General features: G+C 30.9%; 1 protein-coding gene across 12 annotated transcripts in view; it reads right to left on the reverse strand.

Annotated features, from left to right (window-relative positions):
* Positions 1–24,687, reverse strand: part of LOC124362807 (potassium voltage-gated channel subfamily H member 6) — a 608,699-nt gene that overhangs the window by 47,143 nt on the left and 536,869 nt on the right. For 11 of the 12 annotated variants that reach the window (XM_046817627.1, XM_046817628.1, XM_046817634.1 and 8 more), the window contains 7 exons: positions 19,798–19,821; positions 12,037–12,191; positions 10,511–10,631; positions 9,818–9,938; positions 5,491–5,651; positions 2,659–2,807; positions 132–274 (listed from right to left, as the gene is read on the reverse strand). In XM_046817627.1, the coding sequence (XP_046673583.1) occupies positions 132–274; positions 2,659–2,807; positions 5,491–5,651; positions 9,818–9,938; positions 10,511–10,631; positions 12,037–12,191; positions 19,798–19,821 (874 nt within the window). The remainder of the gene's footprint in view (positions 1–131; positions 275–2,658; positions 2,808–5,490; positions 5,652–9,817; positions 9,939–10,510; positions 10,632–12,036; positions 12,192–19,797; positions 19,822–24,687) is intronic. The other variant, XM_046817624.1, reaches the window with a different exon arrangement.

Raw genomic sequence — 24,687 nt, forward strand, 5'->3', positions numbered from 1 at the left:
TAAGGTTTCAAATTTCAAAATAGTTTTGTTTCAAACAAAAGTTAATGTGTAATGTGACAAAATTATTGAGTGAATGAAAATCTTAGAATATGTAGAGGAATAATATAGAACACTGTATGTATTGGACTTACTAAGTATTGCCATAACTACATCGTCTTTGAGTATCTCTATTGAGCCTCGAGATATGAAGTACAGGGAAGTGAGCACATCGCCTTTGTGGACAAGAGTATCACCAGGGGGAGCATGGGTGGTTTTGAACTTTAATGATAGTGCCCTGGAAACATTCAACATTGATTATTATTATAACAAATTACTTTAACTTCTTAACTGCTGTATAGGTGTAAATGCAACTACACCACAATTTCTACTCATGCTTTTTGGTGAATTTCTGGCAGCTGATGCAGAAGGCCATTCTTGGCGCCTTATACAATTGGAGTTCAATTATCACTGTCCCTGCTATCGTATATTTCTCTAATATTTAGACATGAATCTTGAGACGTGTAAGAACTGTGATGATGCACTTTGTGTGGTTCCATGTTTTCTGGAAAATAAATAAAGCATTTCAAACCATTTTCAATTTTACGAGACCAATAATGAAAAGTTTGGCTTTTACAAGATAATGTTTAGAACGATCCAAGTTTTGTTAGATAGATTAGACAACCATTTATGGTTGTAAAACCAAATTTCTTGCAAATACTTACAGATTTTATGAACCACTCATCCCAATTACAACAGTTCTCCTCAATAACACCCCCTTTAAAATAAATATTAAAAACATATCACACATTTATAATAAAAAGTTTCACTAGTGTTCCTGACATACATTCATGCCTCATATCCCAAGAGCTCTGTCACTGTCATGATTCCATATTTGTGAAAGAGGGGCAAACCATTCAACAGGTCAAGTCCAAGCCAAAGAGTATCATCCGAGGAGTTCCACAAGGGTCTGTACTGGGGCCAGTTCTCTTTATCTTATACACCAGTGACTTCACAAGATATCTGAATAGCTATAGCCAATGCATTATGTATGTAGACGACACTGTCCTACTTCTTAGTGATGAAAACCCTAATCAGCTGGAAGTAGCATCACACATAGCTTTTAACATGGCAGTTCAATACTGTCATCAAAATGTCCTTGTTATTAATGAGAAAAAGAATCAACAGTTAATCCTGGGAAGGCACAAAGACAACACATGTCGACTACCCGAATCAGAAGATAACAACGTGACAAAATATTTAGGTATACTAATTGACGACTCTCTGTCTTGGACACCTCATATAGACCGCCTCTGTAACAAGCTGAGTACAGGCCTCTTTGTAGTGCGAAGAATAAAGTGGATAGCCAACGCAGACACTGCAAAGACTGCATACCACTCACTATTTGAGAGTCATCTGCGCTATGGAGCTTCAGTTTGGGGTGCTACAACAAAGCACAATTTGGATCGACTATTGATCATACAAAAACGTGCCATAAGAATACTGGCCGAGCTTCAGCCCAGAGAAAGCTGTAGAGAATCGTTCAAAACCCTAAACATTCTCACAGTAGTAAACCTCTACATTATGGAAACAATAATACACCATCATCTAAAGTCACTACAGCCTTTGAAAACAGCAGGCCAGATGCATCACTACAATACCCGGCATAGAGCAAACTACTGTCTCCCTATCCACCACTGCTAACTGACAGAAAGAAAACCAAGCTACGCTGGAGGAAAAATGTGGAACGCCCTACCCTTGCAGCTGAAGACAATTGGAGGACAACGTTTCCATGAAGAGCTCAAAGATTGGCTACTGGCCAACCCATTCTACACGATATCAGAATTCATGAACCGGGGATAACAGCAAAACATTTACATTACAATCAACCTAATGTATAAGCCTATCACAATTTTTTACAACCTTGTAAAACTTGTATTTATGACGCTAACACTGTTCTTGAAGAACATGTAAATAAAGAAGTATTGTCTATTGTCACAACTCTATCTTACCCACTTGCATAATAGTCCTGGGAACTAATTTCCGTTAAATAAATTGTTCTCAAAGTTTTTCTTCCTTAAACATACTGCAGAAGCAACGTAACATGTTCATAGTAAAATGTTGAAGGATATTCTTATTACATACAGTAATCAGATGGTTAAGTGCAAAACATATTGTGTGTGAATAACCTTTTGTAGAGATAATCTACACAGTAATCTCACGTAAGCCCATTGTCCAAGATGAATCATATTATTTTTTTTATTTAAACAATGATTAAAGGTTTAATCTTCATACCAATCTCAGTTATTCAAAATTATGTTGAGAAAGTTATTAAACATTAAATTAAGCTATTTTTTTAAATGAAAAGAATGGTAATGTTGTGCAAAACTACAGTCAGTTTGTTTTTATTATTCCTTAACACATTAATTATGAGTTGAAGTATGTGGAGCTGCATGGAAACTTAACTTATATAATTCAAAAGAATAGTTCACCTCCAAAAAGAATTTTTTTTACTTTGAAATTGATGCTCACCATTCTTTATAAAAATTATACTTCATTTACATTATCTAAACATCTTAACAGTTTACAGTTCACATAATTATAAAACAGTACTGCACACAGAATGATTTGTACATAACCCAGACCATCCCAAATCATCTACACCCATGTGGATATGTGTACCTGAGGCAGCCCGGAGAAGCACCATCAAAAGCAGAACAGTTGGTGAGCAAATTGCGGTTGAGGTGGAGGCAAATATCAGCCTGAAGGCACTCAGGAAACCCTTTCAGTACACTGTTCATGTCTATACCGTTTGTGTACGTCCAGGCATGCTGAAACAGAGTATAGAAATTCACTACTTAGTAATCATACATACAATCATTACTTACGAAAATGAGTAAATTCTAACAACATATAAATTAGACAAAAATTACTCTTACATTCCACATTTTAGTGAAATCAGTTCTTTTATTTTAATTTCTGTAATAGCTCTTTTAAAGGTGAATATAAAAGTAGCTTTGTTTCGATGTGTGAATTATGTGGGAGCAATACAAGAAGCTTTTGATAAAGTACAACCAAGTATATGTAAATTTAATATAAAATATTTTAAAAAGTTATAAAATTGTTATATGTTGGTTTTATGAATATACTGTTGTTCTCATCTTTTTGCAGATTTATATAAATACAGGCAACATAATGGCTTTATTATTTCTACACAGTGGCAACAAATAACCACTAATAAACAATCTATAACAGGACTATGAGACTTGTACATGACACTTCAGCCAGGCAATACTTGTGTGACATTTAGTCACTTTTCAAAAAATTTTTAATGTCTTTTTATACTTAATTATTGAACAATAAAATTTAAGAATAAAAGAATTCATTCTAATTCTCTTCTTCTAATGTGTTCAGCATGGTCACACTTCTCAATTCATTAATCCAGATAAGCTGATGTCAGTGGCTCAGCACTGTTTACATTACATTTGTTATGCCATGACCTGGCAAGCCAAATTGGGTAAACAAAGGGGATCTACATCAGAGTGCACAAAGGGTTAGTGTAGAGAGGAATTATTTCTTTAGAGGTAAGTTAGTTTGGTATACGTGGTGTGGCTATTAACAAAAGTGACGTTGCAAAATATTAAATTTTATACATTATCACTTATTGTCACCTTCAATATACACTCCTTCTCTATCCTTACAACGCTCCAAAATTTTACATCTTTGGAAACAGTGTTAGTAGTCATCTTCACCTTTTAATGCACATTTCACCTTAGGGAATAGGTAGAAGTCACATGGTGCAAGATCTGGTGAATAAGGTGGATATTCTAACACTGGAATAGTGTGCTTGACTAGGAACCTCTTGACAGATAACAGAGAATGAGCTGGGGCACTGTCTTGGTGGGGTCCCATGATTTGTCCTGCCACATTTCGGGGCATTTTTTCCCCTTACTTTTCGACGTAGTTTAGAGAGTACCTCAAGGTAGTAATATCGATTAATTGTTTGAATTTCAGGAACCCAGTGAAGGTACACAATCCCATGAATATATTATAATTATGTATAAATATATACATAAAAAAATCATCATAGCTTCAAATTTTGACTTGCTCATTCGAGGTTTTTTGGCACTTCATTTCCGGATCATAAGTAAAAAACCACGTTTTATCAAATGTTACTATTATTTCAAAAAAATTAGGATAATTTTCAATCGCGTTCAAAGTGTCAGTACAAACACTTTTTCGAGCTTCTTGTTGCTCAAGCATTAGATTTTTAGGCACCCTTTTAGCATACACTTTTCGCATCTTAAAATTATAATGATAATTTGCCAGACACATTCTTTATCGATATCTACAGATTCAAAAATTGCACGAATACTTAATCAATGGTAAGGTCGAATTAAATTACTGACTTTTTTGGCATTTTCATCCATTTTTGACATTGAAGGGGGACCTGGCCGCGAATCATCTTCAGTGTCTTCTCTGCTATCTTTAAAACGCTTAAACCATTCAAAATCATGTGCCTGCAATGAAAATTCACTGTCACGCACTTCTTTCAGTAAATTATAAGTTTCAGTAGCAGTTTTTCCAAGTTTAAAGTGAAATTTCACAATAATTCATTGCTCTACTATTACACTAACCAATTTATCCGTCAAAACAAAAAACATCAATAATAGGAACATAGGATCTTACTAAATGGTGTTGTTTGCAGAAGTGAGAATAGCTGGACACTAATGAGAATGAAATATGCCTTTATTTAAGAGGCGGAGTTAGGGCTATTTAGCCCACTCTACCACTCAACCTCACATAACACACACACACACACACACACACACACACACGCACGTGCACGCACACACGCACGCACGCAAGCACGCACACACACACACACACATATATATATATATTGTACATTGAATGATCTTAACTAATAACAAATTTTAAATTAAAATAAATGCTTAAAAATTAACCAAAATATATACATACTATGTAATAATTAAAAATAAAATTTATCAGCTTAATATGTAATAAGAATGAGAAAGGTTCAAACTAAACAGCTGTTGAGTAATCGCGGTTGACCCATGCCTCCTTGAACCTCAACAGCGTCAGTCTCATTATTTAATAGCCACACCCCGTATATTTAAATTGAAAATAACTACTGAGTTCTTTAGGGTCATTATAACAGAGCTGAATTTCCAAAACAATTTTCCAAACAACTAACAAAGGAGTCCAATGATCTACGGATTTTGACAAAAATTGGCACAAGAATTTAATGAAAACATCTTTTAAATGAGAACTATAGTTAAGTTGAATACCTTTTAGATGAAGGGGGCAGAACTACAGGACTAGAATTGTTTTCCGCAAGAATAACCTGCACATCACGTGGATGTGTAGATTTAATTTAGCCGAGACCAGTTGTTTTCAACCCTATTTATCTTAATTCGAAAAGTTCTTCCACATCCACCCACTAGTTAGTGTTAGTCCTGCTTGAAATAATCGTGATATGGTTATTGTTACCTGAAAGTATTCTTCCAGCCTTTGTCTCAAGGGGTTGGGGATTTGATGGAATCTAATAAACTCTCTAACTCTCAGCATCTGTGTATGATACCTTGCAGTACCACTGTACAACCTTTGGATGATCGCTGATACATTCCCAAATATGCTGGCATACATCAGAGCTGCAACATTAGTCATTTTCAGAATTTATTAGTAATGGTATCAGTATTGACAATAGAATTTATTAAATTTAAAAAATGTTTAATACAAAACATAAATTATAATTATACAATTTTGCTGTTTTTAAATATATGATCAGTTACATTATTATGGAACTTAGGAATGGTTTATTTTAGAAGATGATTGATCACTATGATCTTGTGAAACCATTTATATAAAAATATGTGTGAAAAGAGCAAGAATTTCTGATGCAAAATTTTCAGTTTCCAGTATCACATAAATTGCAGTGTCTTTGTAGAATGTTGCACACAGGTTGTGTGCACACATTCTAATCTGCTTAAATTTGATTGATCATTAAGGTATTTGGTTTAAATTTCATATGCTGGGCAAATAAAACAATTAAAATCTTACAGTAACTTTAATCATGAATATATTGTTATTACCTTGTATATAATATGATTGAAATGCTCTCAAAGTGTATGTATGAATTTTTTTCGCAATTATTTACAACAATTAAATAACTACAGTTATTTAATTGTTTACCACATTTAGTGAACTTAATAATTAATAGAGCCTTTAATACATTTATTAATAGAATGAAAAATATTAATAAATAGATAAATGTGTGTTACATAACTGTCATATTAACCCTTTGAGTGCCAAGACCATATATTGAGTTATGGAACTTTTTGCAACAGATGTATATTCAGGGGTATGTCTAAAAATGCCAGACTCGGAAATCCCAGTTGTGTAGCAACTTAGTAAAACATTTTTTTAACAGGATTATTTCCATAGAAACTTATCATGCTGTAGATCAAAATGCTTGGTTTAATTGGGCTATAACTTTTATTAGTAAAATTTTCTTACAGTTTATTTCTTATATATATATATATATATATATATATTTAACACAAAAACAAAAAAGTTTTCTATTTTAAAAACATTTTTTTTAAGTTTTATTGCAGTTTTCACAAATAAAAAAAAAGTGTTTTACTATGGAAAACACTTTCTTTTCTAAGGGAATATTACTAATAAAAAAAATGTGCAAAATTTCATAGTGTTATGTTCAAAACTGGGACAAAAAAATTTTTTTTTAGACCCAAAACAGTTTGGAAAAAATACACACATAGCCTCACCATATACATTGTGTGTAGTCTAAAAGAAAACTTATAAAATTTACTCACCGCATACAGTATTTCTTATGCTCTCAAGAATGAAATTTTCAGTTCAAACTCTTCACTAAATGTTTATATACAATTATTTAAATATACACTATTCACAACAGTTTGTCTTCACATCACTTGCATTTGTGCATTGGGAAGCAGGTGCCATGACAAGCCTTCCCCACAGTTGGTGCAAACTGTTCTAGACCTCTTTCCTTCCTGTTTTGAAATCAGGCCCCCTCATTGTACATACAAAACAAGTCTTTTCTTTTTTTCCGGGGCAATTTTTCTAATCCAATTTTTCTTTTGTCACCCTCTACGTTTACAGTTTTTACCTTGCTGTGCTACCCATATCATCAGAAATACTTTCAATGATTTGCACAGTATACTGGTATCTAGAAAGAGGTTTCCCTGTTGTTTTTGGACACAATTTTCCCTATATATAATGTAGGAATTTGTTACCATTCTTGCAAAAATATTAAAAACAACCTTTTTTCCAATACTTAACTGTTCGTCTTTCGTCAAGGTAGAATAGAGCATCAAATTGTCGAATGTGTCTATCCCACCCATGTGCTTATTGTAAATCTAGTATGATGGATGGTTTGTTTTCAACACTGTTACCCCTGCGATGCCTCCTTTTGGTATGTACAATATCTTTTAACTCAGCTTTTTGAGGACAGCAAAACAACTGGTTTTTTTTGTGATGCTTGTTGTCTATAGGCCAGTGTCACTATTTTTCCTTGATGGTAGTACTTATTCTGGCCAACTTGAAACTTTTCTTTGATTCCATCAGGCAAGCCTTTTTTATTCTTCCTTACTGTGCCAGTAAAAAAGGTTTTTTTTTCCTCATACAATTTTTTTGACCAGCGGAATACTAGAAAAAAAATTGTCTGTAAAAACATGAAAACCCTTTCTGTAAATAATTACAAGCACGAAGAAGAGAAGTGACAACCGAATAGCCAAGACCATAATTTTTTACCTCATCAGATGGAGATGTCCCTTCTTACCCTGATAGCAAAATAAGCTCATGCAGTAATTAGATACAGAGTCACACAACACCCATAACTTTATTCCCCACCTACTGTATGGTGGTGCTTATTGGGGAGGTATTGTGTGATTCCGGTTTGACTTTTTCGTCCCAATTAGAGAATTCGTCGACTGACAACTGTTCATAGGCTGTATAAAAGAATTTAAATAGCCTATTACAGTGCTCAATTAAGGGTTTGAACTTTTGAGTGGGGTTGTAACCTGGTTGGTTGGCTTTAGGTAGTTTTTTTATTGTCAACAATGTGAAAGAAAACTAAGCAAAATTTGAAATCTATTTCGTGTGAACATCTTACTAAACCATGAAGTTGCTTGTGAGTCACTAGTTGACCAATAAGAGGGGATAGTTGGTTTCCTAATCAGGCCCATATTTAAAACAACAGCAATAAAAGCCTTCATTTCCAAAATGTTCATGGGGATCCAGCTGTGCCTACGACTACTAGGTGAGTCATTGTCTGCAAAAGACGAAATTGTCTGGTTAGCATACCTGTTGGTTTCAACCACAAACATAGTCAAAAGTTGTTTTCTGTAAAAAATAGTGTAAAATAGTCAATGGGCTTAGAGTCAACAGGTGGGCAATGTCTAGGTCCTGGAGATTCAACATAAGAAAAATCATGAGTGAAGTTACTGCGGCTCTCTCTTCGTTTATACTAAGCCAAATATCATTGTCTGTAGGCCCGTCGGCATCATCATCCGATTCAGAGGAACTGGATAACACACTCCTATCAATGATTTCTACTTACGTTAGGTCTAGGCCTAACCTGTGTTCCTGACGTACTAGGCCTAGGTCTAGAAACATCAAAGTCACTCTCTGAGGATTGACCTCTATGTACATTTTTTTGTGGCTCATACAATGGATCTGCATCACTAAATAAATCACTAAGATCGTCTTCTGAGGTTAATAATTACCATCAGATACATCACCATCAAGTTCTCTGTCCACCTCACTTGATCTAAGGTTCTCAGGATCCATTATTCAGCCATTTGAAAACTACTTAAGTGTTTTTACACACTAGTAATAAACACTACACGCACAATTCAAACGATTGTAGCACAAAACGTAATAATTACGCTATTAGAAATTCAAGCAACAATGTTTCAAAAGAAACAACACACTAGCACGCGGTTCTGCATTCGTCGTCTGCCACGCTACTCAGCTAGTCAGCTGTCGGCAGCGCTGTGATGGACATTGTTTTTTTTTTTATAGATTCTCTTCTGGATTGGATTTTTTTTCCAAACACCACAGAAAATTAAAGGCATATTATTGGAAATACAATTTATTACGTCGAAACATAAAAATACCGAAAAAATATAAACAAAGGATCTTAAAATAGTTGGTCGCGAAGATTCGTCACCATGGCATTTCTCACATATACAACTGGTGGCGAAAAGTCGTCACCGTGGCATTTCTCGCATTTATCATTGGTGACGAAATTTCGTCACCGTGGCACTCAAAGGGTTAAACCTGTAACCTTGTGCAATATAATATAATAGTATTTAACAGTTATTTAATTGTTACCACATTTAGTGAACTTAATAATTAATAGAGCCTTTAATACATTTATTAATAGTATGAAAAATATTAATAAATAGATAAATGTGTTACATAACTGTCATATTAAACCTGTAACCTTGTGCAATATAACTAACACAATATGTAATAAATAAACGTGTAAACTACCACAGCAGCCCGCACTAAAATAGTCCGATAGTGACTTACGTTTTAATCCCCCTCTACACCCCGTGTCTAATACTGAGGCCAGTTTTGTGTGTATAAAATATTACTGATTTGTCTCAACATCAGGAAATAGCAAACAGCTGATGGTCAGCAGAGGTATGGCAACACCGCCTTAAACTGTCTGACTATTTTGGTGTAAACTGTTTTACACATATTTTCCCTTGAAGCTATTATAAAAAAAACTCAGAAGTATAATTTTAGCAGTTGTAATACACATACTTACATCCAACTAACATGACACAAATTGTAAACACTTTCTCGGCATCTGTGTTGGGAGCCACATTGCCAAAGCCCACTGACGTTAACGATGAAAATGTGAAATACAGCGCTGTGATGTATCGGGACTGAAACACACACAAAATTATAGTTTGTAAAATGAGTTCTTTACATACTATATACAAAAGAAATATTTAGTTAACTAATTAAGTTTGAAGCTTATATATACAATGAGTACAATATTCCATTTCTTAAAAATTTTCAGGAACATGTGTACATTATTTTATAATGAAATGTTTCTGCCCCTTACAAAGAGAAAAGGATTGAAATCACTCACGAGGCAACACAAGTGGAGTCATTAATGTGTAATTTACAATCTGTAATTTATACCACCCCCTCCCCTACTGATATAACCCTCAATTTATATTTCAAGTAATGGTCATTTACATGATTTTATGCATTCAGTTAGTTAATTAATAAAAATCACCACAGATGAATAAACCTTAATTAATTACTCCTGGTTATTTCATGATTAATCTCATTGTGATTTACATATCTCTCTTGAATTTATCCAGAACAAAAAAATAACTTGGATCACTGTGATTTTATTATTAATTTTTACTACCTCCATAAAAGTAAATTTACTTTTCTTAAACTACTATCATCATTAAAACAGTGTGTAAACACTATGTATTAGCACCTTTATTGAAGGCCCCCCAGTATTGTTGTGTAAGTAGAACTGGTGTGTGTCATTGGCAAGAATGTCGAGCCAACCGACTTTACTCTGCAGGTGTGGACGCTCTGCATTACCTATTGCATACCTGGAAAAGACAAATTAAGACTGAGAATTTTAGTACAATGGTTATCCGCTACAGTACTCCCTGTCATTTATATAAATAAGTGACATACTATGTCACATATTAATGTGTGGTGTCATAATGACTGTAATTTATACTGTCTCGGAAAATAGACAAATAAGTGGAATCTCAAAAATGACTGAAAATCATTTTGTGATTTTTCATAAGTAATTCATTTTTCTAAGAAAATAAAAATTAAAACTAATTCCAGTGAATGATTTAATTTCATTCACCCATTTAAAAATCTAAGTATAGGGTGTTACAGACCACCCGTGCTGTATCTATAGCAGCCAAACAAACCGAGCTGCATGATTTGTTATAAAAAGTTTTGTAAAATTATTTTTAACCTATAAAGTTTGCCTAAAAGGCCACTTTTTGGAGCATAGGAGTCGTTTTTGAGAAAATGTTAAAATGGGAACATTGGTCATATGATACCTCAATTTACAGGTCTATGTACTCTGAGCATTTTGGTGCCAAAAACTCAATATTATGTTTTTTTGTATGTACGGGGTGTGACAAAATATCTTGAATCTAGGTTTCAACTGTAAATTCTGCTGTCAGCCCTCCTTAAGACCTAGGCACTCCAATATTTTTTGTATGATGTTTATTACATACCCTATCATATATTTTTTGTTTGTAGAAAAACTGTTCACAATAAAATATTTAAGAAATTTTATATGCATTCCAGAACATAAAAAAAATGTTTATAGGTTAATAAATAGTGGAGTTATGAACTTCTTAAAAGTTTGAATGGCTGCCATATTGAAACAAAATGACATACCAAGCTGGCCAATAAACTTAGTTGAGAAATGTATAAGATCAATAATTGTAACAAGTATTAATTTGTTTCATTCAGAATTCATATTGTCAGTTATTGGTGATAGAAAGATTTTTATGTTTGTTTACATGTAATCGATATATTGAAAACCGTCCCAGATAAAAAAGGTTAATTACAGAATGTTTAGGGGATGTTATAAGTATTCCACAACAGTTTTATAAGGTCAATTTTTGCACCAAGTTTTAACTTTTTTGGGACAGTTATTTATATTTATATTTATGGGACAGTATAAGAGCCGCACTATATAGCACATATATGTATAACATTTTTAACAGAGGTTGGTTTTGGATTCTAGGGGGCATGTTTAGTGAAGTAACATCCCCCTCCCCATAAATTTAACACCCCTCCCTAGAAATATTTTTATTTATTTATGATTTTACCTATGTATATATTTGGACCTACAATTTTCTTATAATTAATGATAAGAACTTGCCCAACACTGACTTTACATGATTCTAAAAATGTTATTTAAACATTAATCTCCTGAAGTGCTCTGTACAAGTATTAACACAATACCAAGCCATCACTGACCATATACAAGCGAGCCAATGTGCGATGAGCGCAAAGGTGGCCATGAGTAGAAGCAGCACAGCAGCTCCGTACTCAGAGTATCGGTCTATCTTGCGTGCTACTCGCACCAGGCGCAGAAGCCTTGCTGTCTTGAGTAGGCCGATCAGCGTAGTGGTCTGCAAAAGTTATGGTGATATCTCATGTTTATTATTTACTCAGCAATAGTTCTGAATTCACACAAATACCATTACAAATGTTGTTTGTACAGAAAGAATCTGAGTCAAATCATGGAAAACATTTATATAAACAATTGTGAAATAATTTATAATAACACAACACTGATAAAACTACTAAAAATAGTTATTCTAGAAATAGTTTTCTAGTTTCTTGTAAACAAATTGTAACTGAAAATTATTGTTTTAAGTGAATAAGTACTGCATTAAAAATAAAAAAAGATTATTGTAAAACTTCTGATACATGTTTTATACATTAATTTAAAAAAAGTAAGGTTTACTCTAAAACTGAATTAAAAAAAAGAGACCATGTATTTATTAATGCAATGATATATATAAGTTTAAAATTTAACAGAACAGGTAGCAAATCAGTACTGTGGCAATACACGTTATACAAAGCCTGACTCTCTCAGTAAATGTTTAAGAAATAAAAACTTTATAATTATATATTTATATGTATAAAACATGTCAATATCATATTTAATGGTGTATTACCTTTTTACTACTGTTTATAAATTTCCAGGCAGTTTAACAGTAAAATACTTTTTATCAAAACATAAAACTATTCAATATTCCAATATTCCACAAAGAGTAAAATTCTCAAAGTATGTTTTTTGGAAACAATGTTAACTCACCTTTAAAAAAATGTAAATAAAGCTATAGTACAATTCTGTCAAGGGTAAAATGCAAAAATGAGAAATCTTTTCTTGATTATTTATCTAAAGCAAAATTTCAAAAATAAAGTATTTTATTTCCTATGAACAATAGGAAAGTTAATTTATAGTAACATAATAAATTGCAGACACAGCCTCACTGTATTGCATATATATTATTATATACATAGTGAAATCTATTAAGAGAAGTAACTTGAAAAGGGATAGCTCTTATGCACATATATGTATAAGAGCAATTTGATGAGCTAAATATCCTTCATCAAACTATGATTTTGAAATAATAAAATTTTTGTTTTGTATGTTGGCACTATAAGTTAACTCACTTAATTGTTTGCATGAAAGTACAAGAAATAGTTATTAATTCCATAAAATTGCCTTAAATGAAGGCCAAACACTTCAAATTCACAAAATAACTGAGATATTTGGGTTTAATATTCAATACACTATATATTGTTTTTTTATCATATCCTTGAATTAACTATTGTTTGGTCCTAACTTTATGGGATAGAGCTTTTGTATAGGGTGTATCGGAATCCATGTGACAAACTTCTAGAGTGTAGATAAGACTTAAAGGAAAAGAGCATTTAAAACATTTGGCATCTGAAATTTCGACCAATAAAATTCGGATGTACACAATAATTTGAGATTCAGGATAAAATATAAGAATCAAATGGATTAAAGACGTCAGTCCATTTTTACTTTCCCCAAAACCTTACCATTCTGTCTTGTCTATCTATAATGTTTGTCTGGCACAGTTAGCCAGACCTCCATGGCTAATTGTGTGGCTAAGGAATTAGTGACGGAATTTCCTGCTTAGTCATCACTTACCTGTTGTAATGTGTGCATTGTGTGTAGCAGCAGTGCACCTGTATGTGTTGTGTTGTGGCATTTTGCATGTATTTTGGTGGGTTTGATGTCATGTTTTGTTGAATTTTTATTTGTATACACACTAAACCTTGTTTTCATTTTTAAGACCTTGAGAAGAGGATAGATTCCAATTCTTGAAACATTAGTTTCAACTTTTATAACATTTATAAAAATGGCAAAATGTCTGAAATCCCGTTAATTTTTCAAATAGTCCATCATCAGTAATAAGCTTAAACAAAGAACTTGGATTCTATTAACATTTTTCTGAGAATTCAACTTTTAGCAAAGATAGAAACCTTAAAAATTGGAAACATTAGTGATTTTTAACTAGTAGTTAAGCAATTTGATAAATACTACCAAATTAAGTTAACTCATTGGTATTACTGTATGTACTGGGTTACTGTATTTCGTGATCAGAGCTATAATGGAATGGCAGCAATATTGAGTAGCATCCCACTAATATTATAAATACGAAAGTTTGAATGTTTGGATATTTGGAGGTTTGTCCTCGAATCACGCTGAAACTGCTATACGGATTGTGCTGAACTTTGGAACAGGTATAGCTTTTGGTGTGAATTAACATTTAGAGTGCTTTTTACCACCCATAACACATTCATTTCACTAAATAAAGTCAAATTCAAATTGAAAAATTAGTTTGTTTACATTTGAATGTTATGATAAGAACGAAACGTAATAACGTTTCATAATTCAAATTAAACTGGCACTAAACAGCTGTTGACAGCTATAATTCAACAAACTTTCTGAAAAACACATTGCTAATGAAAATAAAAAGATAATGGCGGGTGACATTATGCCAAAACACCGGGGGTGAATTTAAATGACCAGAACAGACCCATATTGACCGCAGCAACTTTTTAGTTGTACGATACACTTTTGTCATTGAGATAAAAAGGCTAACTCTTATTGTTACTGAAGCCATCGAAGAACTTCAATAAATTATCATGGAATGTGGGAGGGAAATACTAATCTTATGAAAACTGTTTCACTTTACGACTTCAGGATCCCAAACCTCTGTTCTTTAAACTTAAATCTAAATTGGATCAGGAGATTGGAATAGCTTTGAGTGACTATCGATTATCTCTAAACTGTTTATTATGTCATAGAAAAAGAATACATAGATATATTGTCTAGTTTTTCAACAGAAAATTGCGTCCAAAGCCGCGGGTAACTGCTAGTACTTCTATATTTCAAGCCAATCAATAATGAAAAATATCTCATTTTTGATCAATAATATGTTGTTTTTTTTACATTCAAACAAACTTGTATTTTGTGTGCAAAATGAGTAACAAGTACCTTGGTGACTGATACCTCTGTTGACTTGTCGTATCAACTACAATGATGTAGTAGTTCCCTCCAAACTAAACCTAGACTGCTCCACTGAGATACGTGTAGCATGTGTTGCACAATAAGTAACCGGTTTCTCAGTAACCACACAATAATGTCCATGAAATTCTAACCATGTTGTAAAAATATTTATCTATTTGGAGAAAGTGTTTTTGACCAAAAATTAATTATGCGCTACTAATAACTAAAAAACCTTTATGGTCATACAAATTTTGCAAGTAGTGTACCTGTTATTTGGAAAATTAGTCATTTGTTTAAATTTTGGAAGTCCTTTTCATCTCTGTAAAGACGCATTTTGAAAATAATGTTATACATCAAAACCAAAACTTATTTTGACCAATAAATCACACTAGAAGTTGTTACACAGGTTTGAAATACATCCTATACAAAAAACTTCCCTTTCTTCCAGTTGCATTACTTAAATAACGTAAATATAATTTTGGGGAAATAATTGGCGGTTTGGGGGTTATGTATTCCATCATCGTAACTATTAAACATATAGTAAACATGTTGACGAATAATTTATTCGTTAAGAGAACTGAGCAGGACACTGTTCTGTAGTAGTAGTGACTCGTCCTCTTTACACTGTAAACAATAAAGCATAGTACTGTATAGCTGTTGCGTAAATAAGCGAAGCAGAAGCACCTACTATTCTTCTAAATTATTACTTGCTCTACAAAATGAATAACATGTTTGCAAAGATATGATCATAATTCCTTCATATGTGGTATATTTTGTTCCCTGACAAGTGCACTGCATATTAAATATTCTTTTAAAAGCTAACATTGATAAGGCTGCATTTAATTTGCCTTCAAGAAGCACTGCTCCACAAACAAGTTATGAAGTAACAATTTAAAGACAGTAATGCAGCAACACTTTTGTCATAATAAAATATGAGGGACAAGTTAAATATTATTATATAAAAAAAATAAAAGAACTTTTTTACATGAAAAACTTAAATTAGAATTGTATTTTAAAAAGTATTCAGTCATTGCAAACGTGTTAATTCAATAGATCGTAATATCAATGCCAAATAATGCTAGTAACCCGAACTAAGTCAAGATATTTTTTCCGAAAGTACGTTATAATGTACATTACAAAGCTTATCTACACAAGTGAAGCACTCATAAAAATAGAAAGCGTAGAAAGCTGACAAAGAGTCTTCATTAATAACTTGCTTAGGAGTTATATTATTTCTAATTGATAACATGCCCAATATTTTGCACTGAAAATCTTCAAGCATGTCTGTAAATCATTAACTCTAATTTATGAATATTCTAAATTGTATCTCCATTTTTCTCAGCAACCTTTGAATAGTGATGTTTCTTAAAAATAAATGGATAAAGAGTTATTGATACTTAAAAGAACTGTTGTGTATTGTAAATAACGCAGGAGAAAAAAAAAACAGTCCTAATAAAATAAATAAAAATGATTGATTTATGATTAATTAATTAACAAAAAAGTTTACTATGGAAAAGGTGCTCATCACATAAGATTAAGTGTTTTGTAAAGTATTTGTTTTACTAACTGTTAAACCTTAGTGGTATTGATATGGGTATTTAATTTGCAAATGGTTGTTAATATTCTAGGTACAACAATAGTGTAGTTGTACATCTGAATGTAAAATTAACTGATTAACATGTAAAATTTAAAAATTCCATATCATCACAGCATGACAAATTTGTTTGATATTTTTTTCTGAGCGGTTGTTTATATTTGCAGAGAAATGGTATAAACAAGAGTACAAGAGTAAGTAATGAGTAAATTTATTATAATTACAAACATTTCGTCACTTTAAATAAATACAAATTTAATATAATAATATTGATATGGTCAAAATAAAAAATAGCCATTTAAGTTATTGAATACAATATACTATATAGTATATTTATTATTACAGCATATGCATGTATTATATTGTATGTTTATTATTACAGGATATGCATATATTACAGTTATGATGTAATAATTATTGTTTAATTAAACAATTTAAAAACATTTTTATTTACATTTTTAAAACATATATAAGATTTTACGATCAGTTATTTAGTTAAAAATATATTGTAGATTTCTGTGCTCAATCCTTAAAAATTTCTAAAAAATGCATTTGTGTTGTAAAATTCAATATCCTACTTCCATTTTTGACTCAGATTTTAGTCTCAAACTTTGCTTACACTAATAATATTTTGCTGATTCTGTTTTTTCTGAATATCAACAGTAACTGTATCCATGCAAAGGACTGTCTGGGTACCACTGTTATTAATTTAGAGTGTTCTGAATTAAACCTAAGAAATAAAAGTAAACCTAAGCAGTGACAACTAAAATCTCAGTTCTTGATAAAGAGAACTATTTACTAATAAGTTGCATGGAATATTGTTTATTCATTTATCAGAAGAAGGAAGTTGCAAAAAAGTTTGAAACATGAGTTGCAAAATTAATTAAATTTGGTTTATGATAGTATTCAATTTCATGTATTTCTAATGAATAAAAAGAATAACTTGCCTTTGTATATTATAACTTGCCTTTTTGTATTATTATAACAAACCATAAATAAGTGTGATAAGATAGGGACATTAAAAAATTAAGAAATTGGATTTAGTTTAAATTAAATAGCCTCCACAATAATTTGAAAAAGTGGATTCAACAAATAATTTAATCTTTTGTTAATTACTATAGTTATGTTGTGCAACAAATAGTTTAATTTAAATTACAATTGACAGTTCCACAATTTATTGAGACAATGTTGTTTTGTAATGCAAGCTGGGATTGTACGTTCTTTATAAATGTTTTATTCAAAAAATATTATTTAAACACATTTAAGTCTAAGTGTATTGATATTTTAATAATCTTGGACAAAGTTTCCAACGACATTCAATGTATTTAGTATTTGGCAATGGATCTATAATGTTTAAACTGTGGTAACACTTCATGTTCAACTAGTAATTGTTTTAAGGGAGTGTTATTAGGTAAGTATAGTTCCATTATAGTTCCAGAATGGTTCTATTTATGTTTTAAAACACATATTTATGTGTGTTTATAAGTATATATTCTGTATGTCATGGAAATAACAATCTTTTCATTTGAAATAAACATTACTGTGGACACTTACCATATGTCCATAATTCTGTTATTCTTTCAAATCAGTCAAACCGAACAATATACTCTTCTTTGTTAGTACATTTTCAACAAGTTCACATTGTTGTAATGTCAACGGTGCAATCATATTCAGAATCAGCATAATATTTTGAAGGTCTTGTACAAAGGGAGCAAGTATTAATTTAGTAATAAGCTAAATGAGTGAAATAATTTTAAATTTTTGGCAAATATCATTACAGAATTAAAAAGGGATTTGTTCAAACTCTATGGCCACAGTACAACTACCCTATGACATTCTATTTAACTTTTAACTATTTGCATATTGAATTTTTTGACATTTTGATATTTCAAACTTGTAATACTTTATTCTTTAAATGTTTAATTGTATAATATTCAGACCACAAAAATATAGATTTCATGCACATAACAGATTTTCAAATGGTAAATAGTAGTAATTAAACACTTAAAAAATCTTTGAGGAAAATATATTTTGAATTATTCTTAGAAAGAAATAAATTTTCAATAATTCTTAAAAAAACACATGAGGGTTACCATATTTAATATTATGAGGGTGTTTGGCTATTATATTGTTACTATATAAAGCTTAAAACATTACTAGAGCTTTCTTTTAAATTCAGAAAACAAATTTTAATGGTAATTAATTATTTATATTGTTATTGAAACATTTGCTCCAAATGATAGAGAGGAAGTACGGAAGTGAGATATTTTTCCAAGTAAGAAAAATAAAAAAAACTTCATTCGGTTTTTAAGTTTGTGGGAGTTGTTATAAAACCACACAGCTTCACAATCAAATTTTTAACACAATATCAAACATAGTAAAAAATATATATTGAAAATAAATTGTTAAACATCCATAAAAAATTAAAAGAATTTAAAACCTTATTGTTACACTACAACTAATTACAACCGGTAATGAAGACTATGTCACTATCATGCAAGAGTTAGTGAGAGAGATTGACAGCTTGCACAAGAGCATGCAGAGGTGCAGGGGTTACATGCATGCAGGTCTAGGAGTGAAACTAGGAATGAAAATATTACTGTAGTTGCACGAACAGCACAAACTTATAGGCATGTAGATTGTGTTATTTGTTGTGCTTATTATTTATCAATTCAAAAGAATTTTGATTAAATTCATAATTAATTTAATTCATCAATAATTTTTTTTGTAATAAAACAAAGTACTACGTAGTTTTAGAATATACAAGAACAAATGTAAACAAATTTGTAACGTAAATTATCTTTAAAAACGTACTTCAAACGTAATTATTTTTAAGTAAATTTACATAAGTTTTGTAAAATAATTTTGGATTTGCATGAATTACTATTGAACAATGATTTTTAAAAACAGTAAGAATTTCATATGTAGTTATATTTTTGACATAAAATGATATGAAGCGTTGTGTCAAAAACGCGGGAACTTGATGTAAGTGAGTGAGTGAGTGAGTCTGCAGTTGGCAGCAGCAAGTGTTAGTTCAAGCTCTAACGTAACGTAACGTAACGCACAACAAGTCTCTCCAGAAACTGACCTCATCAGCATCCAAGCCCAACTGCTGAAAGATTCAAAATTGGACTAACTGTTTGAACACTTTGATACAGCACCATCGCGGTAATGAAGCTACGCTAGGTTCAACTGAACATCAACATTTATAGACAACTATATTTACAGTTACATACACCATTTACTAACTAACTGTAGGAATCAAGTTTTTTATTCACCAATATTATTGGTACTTCAATTTCTAATTTGATTCAATAGTTTCTTTCTGAACGGCTGATTACCTAAAATAATGATTTCATCTACAGTTAGTTGAAAATAACATAGCTCCACCATGCAATGGGGTACAACACAAAACACTAGGCTAAATGATATGGTAGTGAGTACAGATCAGAGAAGGTATCGGAAAGATATCAAGCATTTATTTAAAATAGAAAAGATAGTATTGATATACAAATATAATTCATTGAGTTTTGTCAATTATTTTAATAAAACTTGCTTGTAAAGTCAACTTTATAACATTAACAAATGTACATAGAACCGATCATCATCTGTTCATATTCCTGTGATATATTCTTCACTACCACTTTTCTAAATATTATTATTACTGTAAACACTTTTCAATAAATATTATATTTGTACATTCAGGAATAATTCATTGCATTTGTTTATTTTTTAATTTAAGCAACAATTATGTTAATAATTTAGTAAAGTTGTACAATTTATACTTGATGAAAGAGTAAATTTTAGCCTTTACAAAAGTATTTAAAATACTTGAACAAATTTTCAACAGATAGTAAGCAGTACAACTGTAAACACTGCATGCTGTGCTGTTCAACATAACATATAAAAATTGTCTTAAATTAGGTAAATATTTAAAATATCCAAGCTTAATTTTAAATAGCATATGGCAGTGTTGTATTAAAAGATTTTAGAGTTTTAGAGAAACACTTTCGGTAGTAGACGCTTATTATAAAGAATAGAATTTAAATTGAAAAATTTAAACTAACAACAATTACCATCAATGTAAACAAAAACATATCAAATAAAAGTAATGATTATAATTGTAATAAAGAATAATGTAAGTAATAGATTTATAATTATTAAAAATATAAATTATATTAAATCATCATAACATTACTTGTACAATTCTTATTCCTAAATGCACATTAGAGTTTTTAAGTTTTACGAGTGGCAAGTTATTACAAATAAAATGTTTATTGAGTTAGAAAAAGAGCAATTGTTCCATATAAGCCAAATCACTTTATTAAGCCAAAGCAATGGCAGAATATGTTCTAACAAAACTTTTCAATCCCAAGTTAGATTATACGTTTCATTTTTATACTGTTATCCACTAATTTCTAGAAAACACATTATAACACTAACACATAATTATTTAAACACAAAACAACTACTACAAATTAGCCTACTCATTTTTATTATAGTTCTAATGTTTGATCCACCTAATTGAATTTATGTGACTACTTTTTTTATAAGGTGGGCAGAATTTGTTTATGGTTTTTTATTGAAGTTGAAAAGAAAGTATTGTAAATCAGTTGAAACTATTAGGACAAGAAGGCTAAGTAGTAGTTTTTACTGCATTAAACAAATTGAAAGATTTTATGTAATAAAGAAAAATATTTAGTATTGATACTGAAGAACAGTTCGAAAGTTAAAGAGCAATTTTATTTTAATGATACCAAATTACACCCACATACAAGAGATGACTAAGATTTTCCTATACATAAAAAACATAAAAATAAAATGGTGATGCAAGTAGTGAATAAGTTTATAAGGTGCAATTTTCCTAAGTCTTCAACAAGACCAGAACACAAATTTTGAAAGACATATCTAGAGAAGGTGTTTGTTAACTGACAAAATTAAAACACATATTATGGATTACTACTTTGCTATGACACTCTCTCGAATGTTAAATAAAACAACCATGAAATTGAAACGACTTAACAACTTATGGCCCCTGGTAAGAAAAACTCTTCCAAATATAATGGCCTCCGAATAATACCAAACTAAACACATTCCTTACCTACTCAGGTGTAGTTTATTTTCTTATATCTTAACCTCGCACTTTATATTTTGTAATTTTTCTCAAAACTAAAAGCAATACTTGCCTCTTATAATACATTGAACAAAAACCAATTCTTCTCAGAGACTCAAAAACGTAAACACAAATTATCCTAAGTATTCGACTATTATCAAAAATTTGCATTAATTTTGTACCTTCTGTCATAAAATTTATGTATGTAATTGGCTAATTTAAGATGTTTGTCTACAAGTGTAAGGAAACTAATAAATACTTTGAATACAAAATATATTAGAATTTAAGTAAAAATAGAGAATTATTGGTCTCTGAGAATGAAACTGTGTACATTTTTTCAACACTTCTGAAATGGATGATCATCTATTTTTTGGAGGTTATTCCTGATTAATCCCTCTCCTTTTTAGTTAATATGTTATCCCTCATTCCTTTAAGTTGATTCCCCAAATTGGCCTATAACAGTTTAATGTTAGGACTCCTGAGCAAAAACAAACAGGAGGAGCCCTGAGGGCCATGCATATGCACAGATTTTAAATTGATAAAACAGACTTTTTTGGAATTCTATTCAAAAGTGCCTATGGTATTTATAAAACATTATGGGCCATTTTTAGCAATTTCCATACACTAATTAAAAGAATTTTGTAACTTTATTATTTATCGACCCATTTTTATACAACTATTTAACCATGTGGAAAATATATGTATATTATCATTTTATATATTTAAAACCTTCTCAAAAATAATAAAAAGTAGAAAAACAACACAATCAAAATCTTACTTTGATTTTTATTTAGAAATTTAATTTAGAAAAAGGACCAATGCTCAAAGAAGTACTAAAATACCCACACTCAAAGAAATTAATCACTCTCAAAGAATTATATTTCTTCATATATAAACATTTTGATCAAATTATTTCCAAAAATAAAAATTTCATAGCAATTTTGTTTTTAAATTTTATATCTGTCTATACTGGTATTCGACTGTTGTCACTGCTACTGATTGGTCAGCTATGTTTGTGCAGTATATAAAACATTTTCACAGAAATAACACTTATTTTGAATGTATATTGATATAAAATACATAAAAAATGTAAAACTTTATATTTTAAGAGCGACAGAAAACAGGACATTGTTGGCATTTTGTGCATGTTCATAAAATGTCCAGTCACTGGGACATCAGCACTTCATGCATGTTCTTAAAACGTTTAGTTACACAGATGTTGGCACTAAAAGGGTTAAACATTACTGCATGAAGAAACATACTAATGTTTCATCAGGAGTGCTGATGGCTGAGTGGTCTAATCATTGAACTTAGGAGCTGAGTTAGAATTCTGTCTGTGATCGTATCACTTTTTTTTATCAGTACCATCAACCTTGTGCTATATCGACTCTCCCCCTTATTATGTTTGATAAGATCTCACAGGGGCCAGTGGCCAATGAGAACGAACAGAATATGGCTTAAAAGATGATCAGCCTCTTTATATAAAAAAATAATACAAGTACACAGGGTATTATCATGGATGGTAAACAGTTCACTGTACAAAATATTATTGAGAAATAATTTAAAATAAGAAGAATGTGGTCTCAAATTAAACATGTCTTACTTTTCAACACATAAAGAAAATGTTTGCTAGTGTTACACACTGAACTTTAACCTTTAACCTTATCGCTAACTCCACTCTTGCACAAAACGTCTTGTGCAAAGATTGGAGAACAGGAATTGTTACATAAAATTAAAGTTTAATATACTATTTTTGTACAAAATATTAATTAATAACTATTATGGCATCATGCATGTACTTATTATTGATTGCAAGTTAAATATTGTGCTGTGCCATCAAATATTAAATTTTATTAATACAGATTAAGACCAATAAAAGTACCTCTTCAACTAAACTGATATCAGGGTGTTATTAAAATAAATCATTATTATTAATTTATAGTTTGAAATATAATTTGATTTGACGTGATAGAAATCCTACCAAAATATTATAGCAAAGTGTCTCATGCTGAAATGTATAAAAAATACGGAATCATAAAATTTGAGCACTTATTGCATTTTGGAAGTCTATGTAAATAGTATAAAACTGAATACACTGTTCAACCACAGGACCCATTACTCACTACAAAATATCTTTGGCATTTCCTTAAACCTCACATGAAGATAGGTGTTGCTCTTTTGCTCATTAATTTTATACTTATTTACTGAATCGTACTGGATAGACTAACTGTTGTATTAGATACTGATGCTAATAATGTAAGATTTTTACTTCCAACATTAAGCTTATTAATATTTTATTCTTTTGATAAAAAAAGTTCTAATAAAAGTTAGGGTGTACTTGAAGATCACATACCTTGTAAACACAAATGTTACTAAATGTGTGCATCTTGATTTCATTACCAATAAAACAGTTTTATTTTGTTTAACAAGTACTACAGAATGCTGTTTGTAACATTTTATCCACAACTTTTTTAGCTTCATAACCTGGACTTCTCTTTTAAGCTATGTAGTTCATTAAAAAAATTATCAAGACTTGATACTTAAACTTGGTACTACGTACTACGCTTGAAGTTATTTTTAATACTGTAACTATGTTTTTTTAATTAAAGAGCATTTTTGGATGGTTCCAGAAACTTCATCACACATATCTCACATTGCAGTATTGTAGTGATAATGGTAAATGTGATTTGATACGTTGTCCAATGTACTTAATGGAGACATAAACAAGAGTTTGTCAAATACTTATAGTTAAGCTGCTGAATTTGTCATGTCAAATTAGGGCCATCATGCCACTGGATGACTGCCATGTTTAAACAACAGCCTTCTATCACCCTACACCACACAGACATATGCCCGTATTTACAC

The sequence above is a fragment of the Homalodisca vitripennis genome, chromosome 5 (genome assembly GCF_021130785.1).
Source record: "Homalodisca vitripennis isolate AUS2020 chromosome 5, UT_GWSS_2.1, whole genome shotgun sequence".
NCBI classification, from domain to species: Eukaryota; Metazoa; Arthropoda; class Insecta; order Hemiptera; family Cicadellidae; genus Homalodisca; species Homalodisca vitripennis.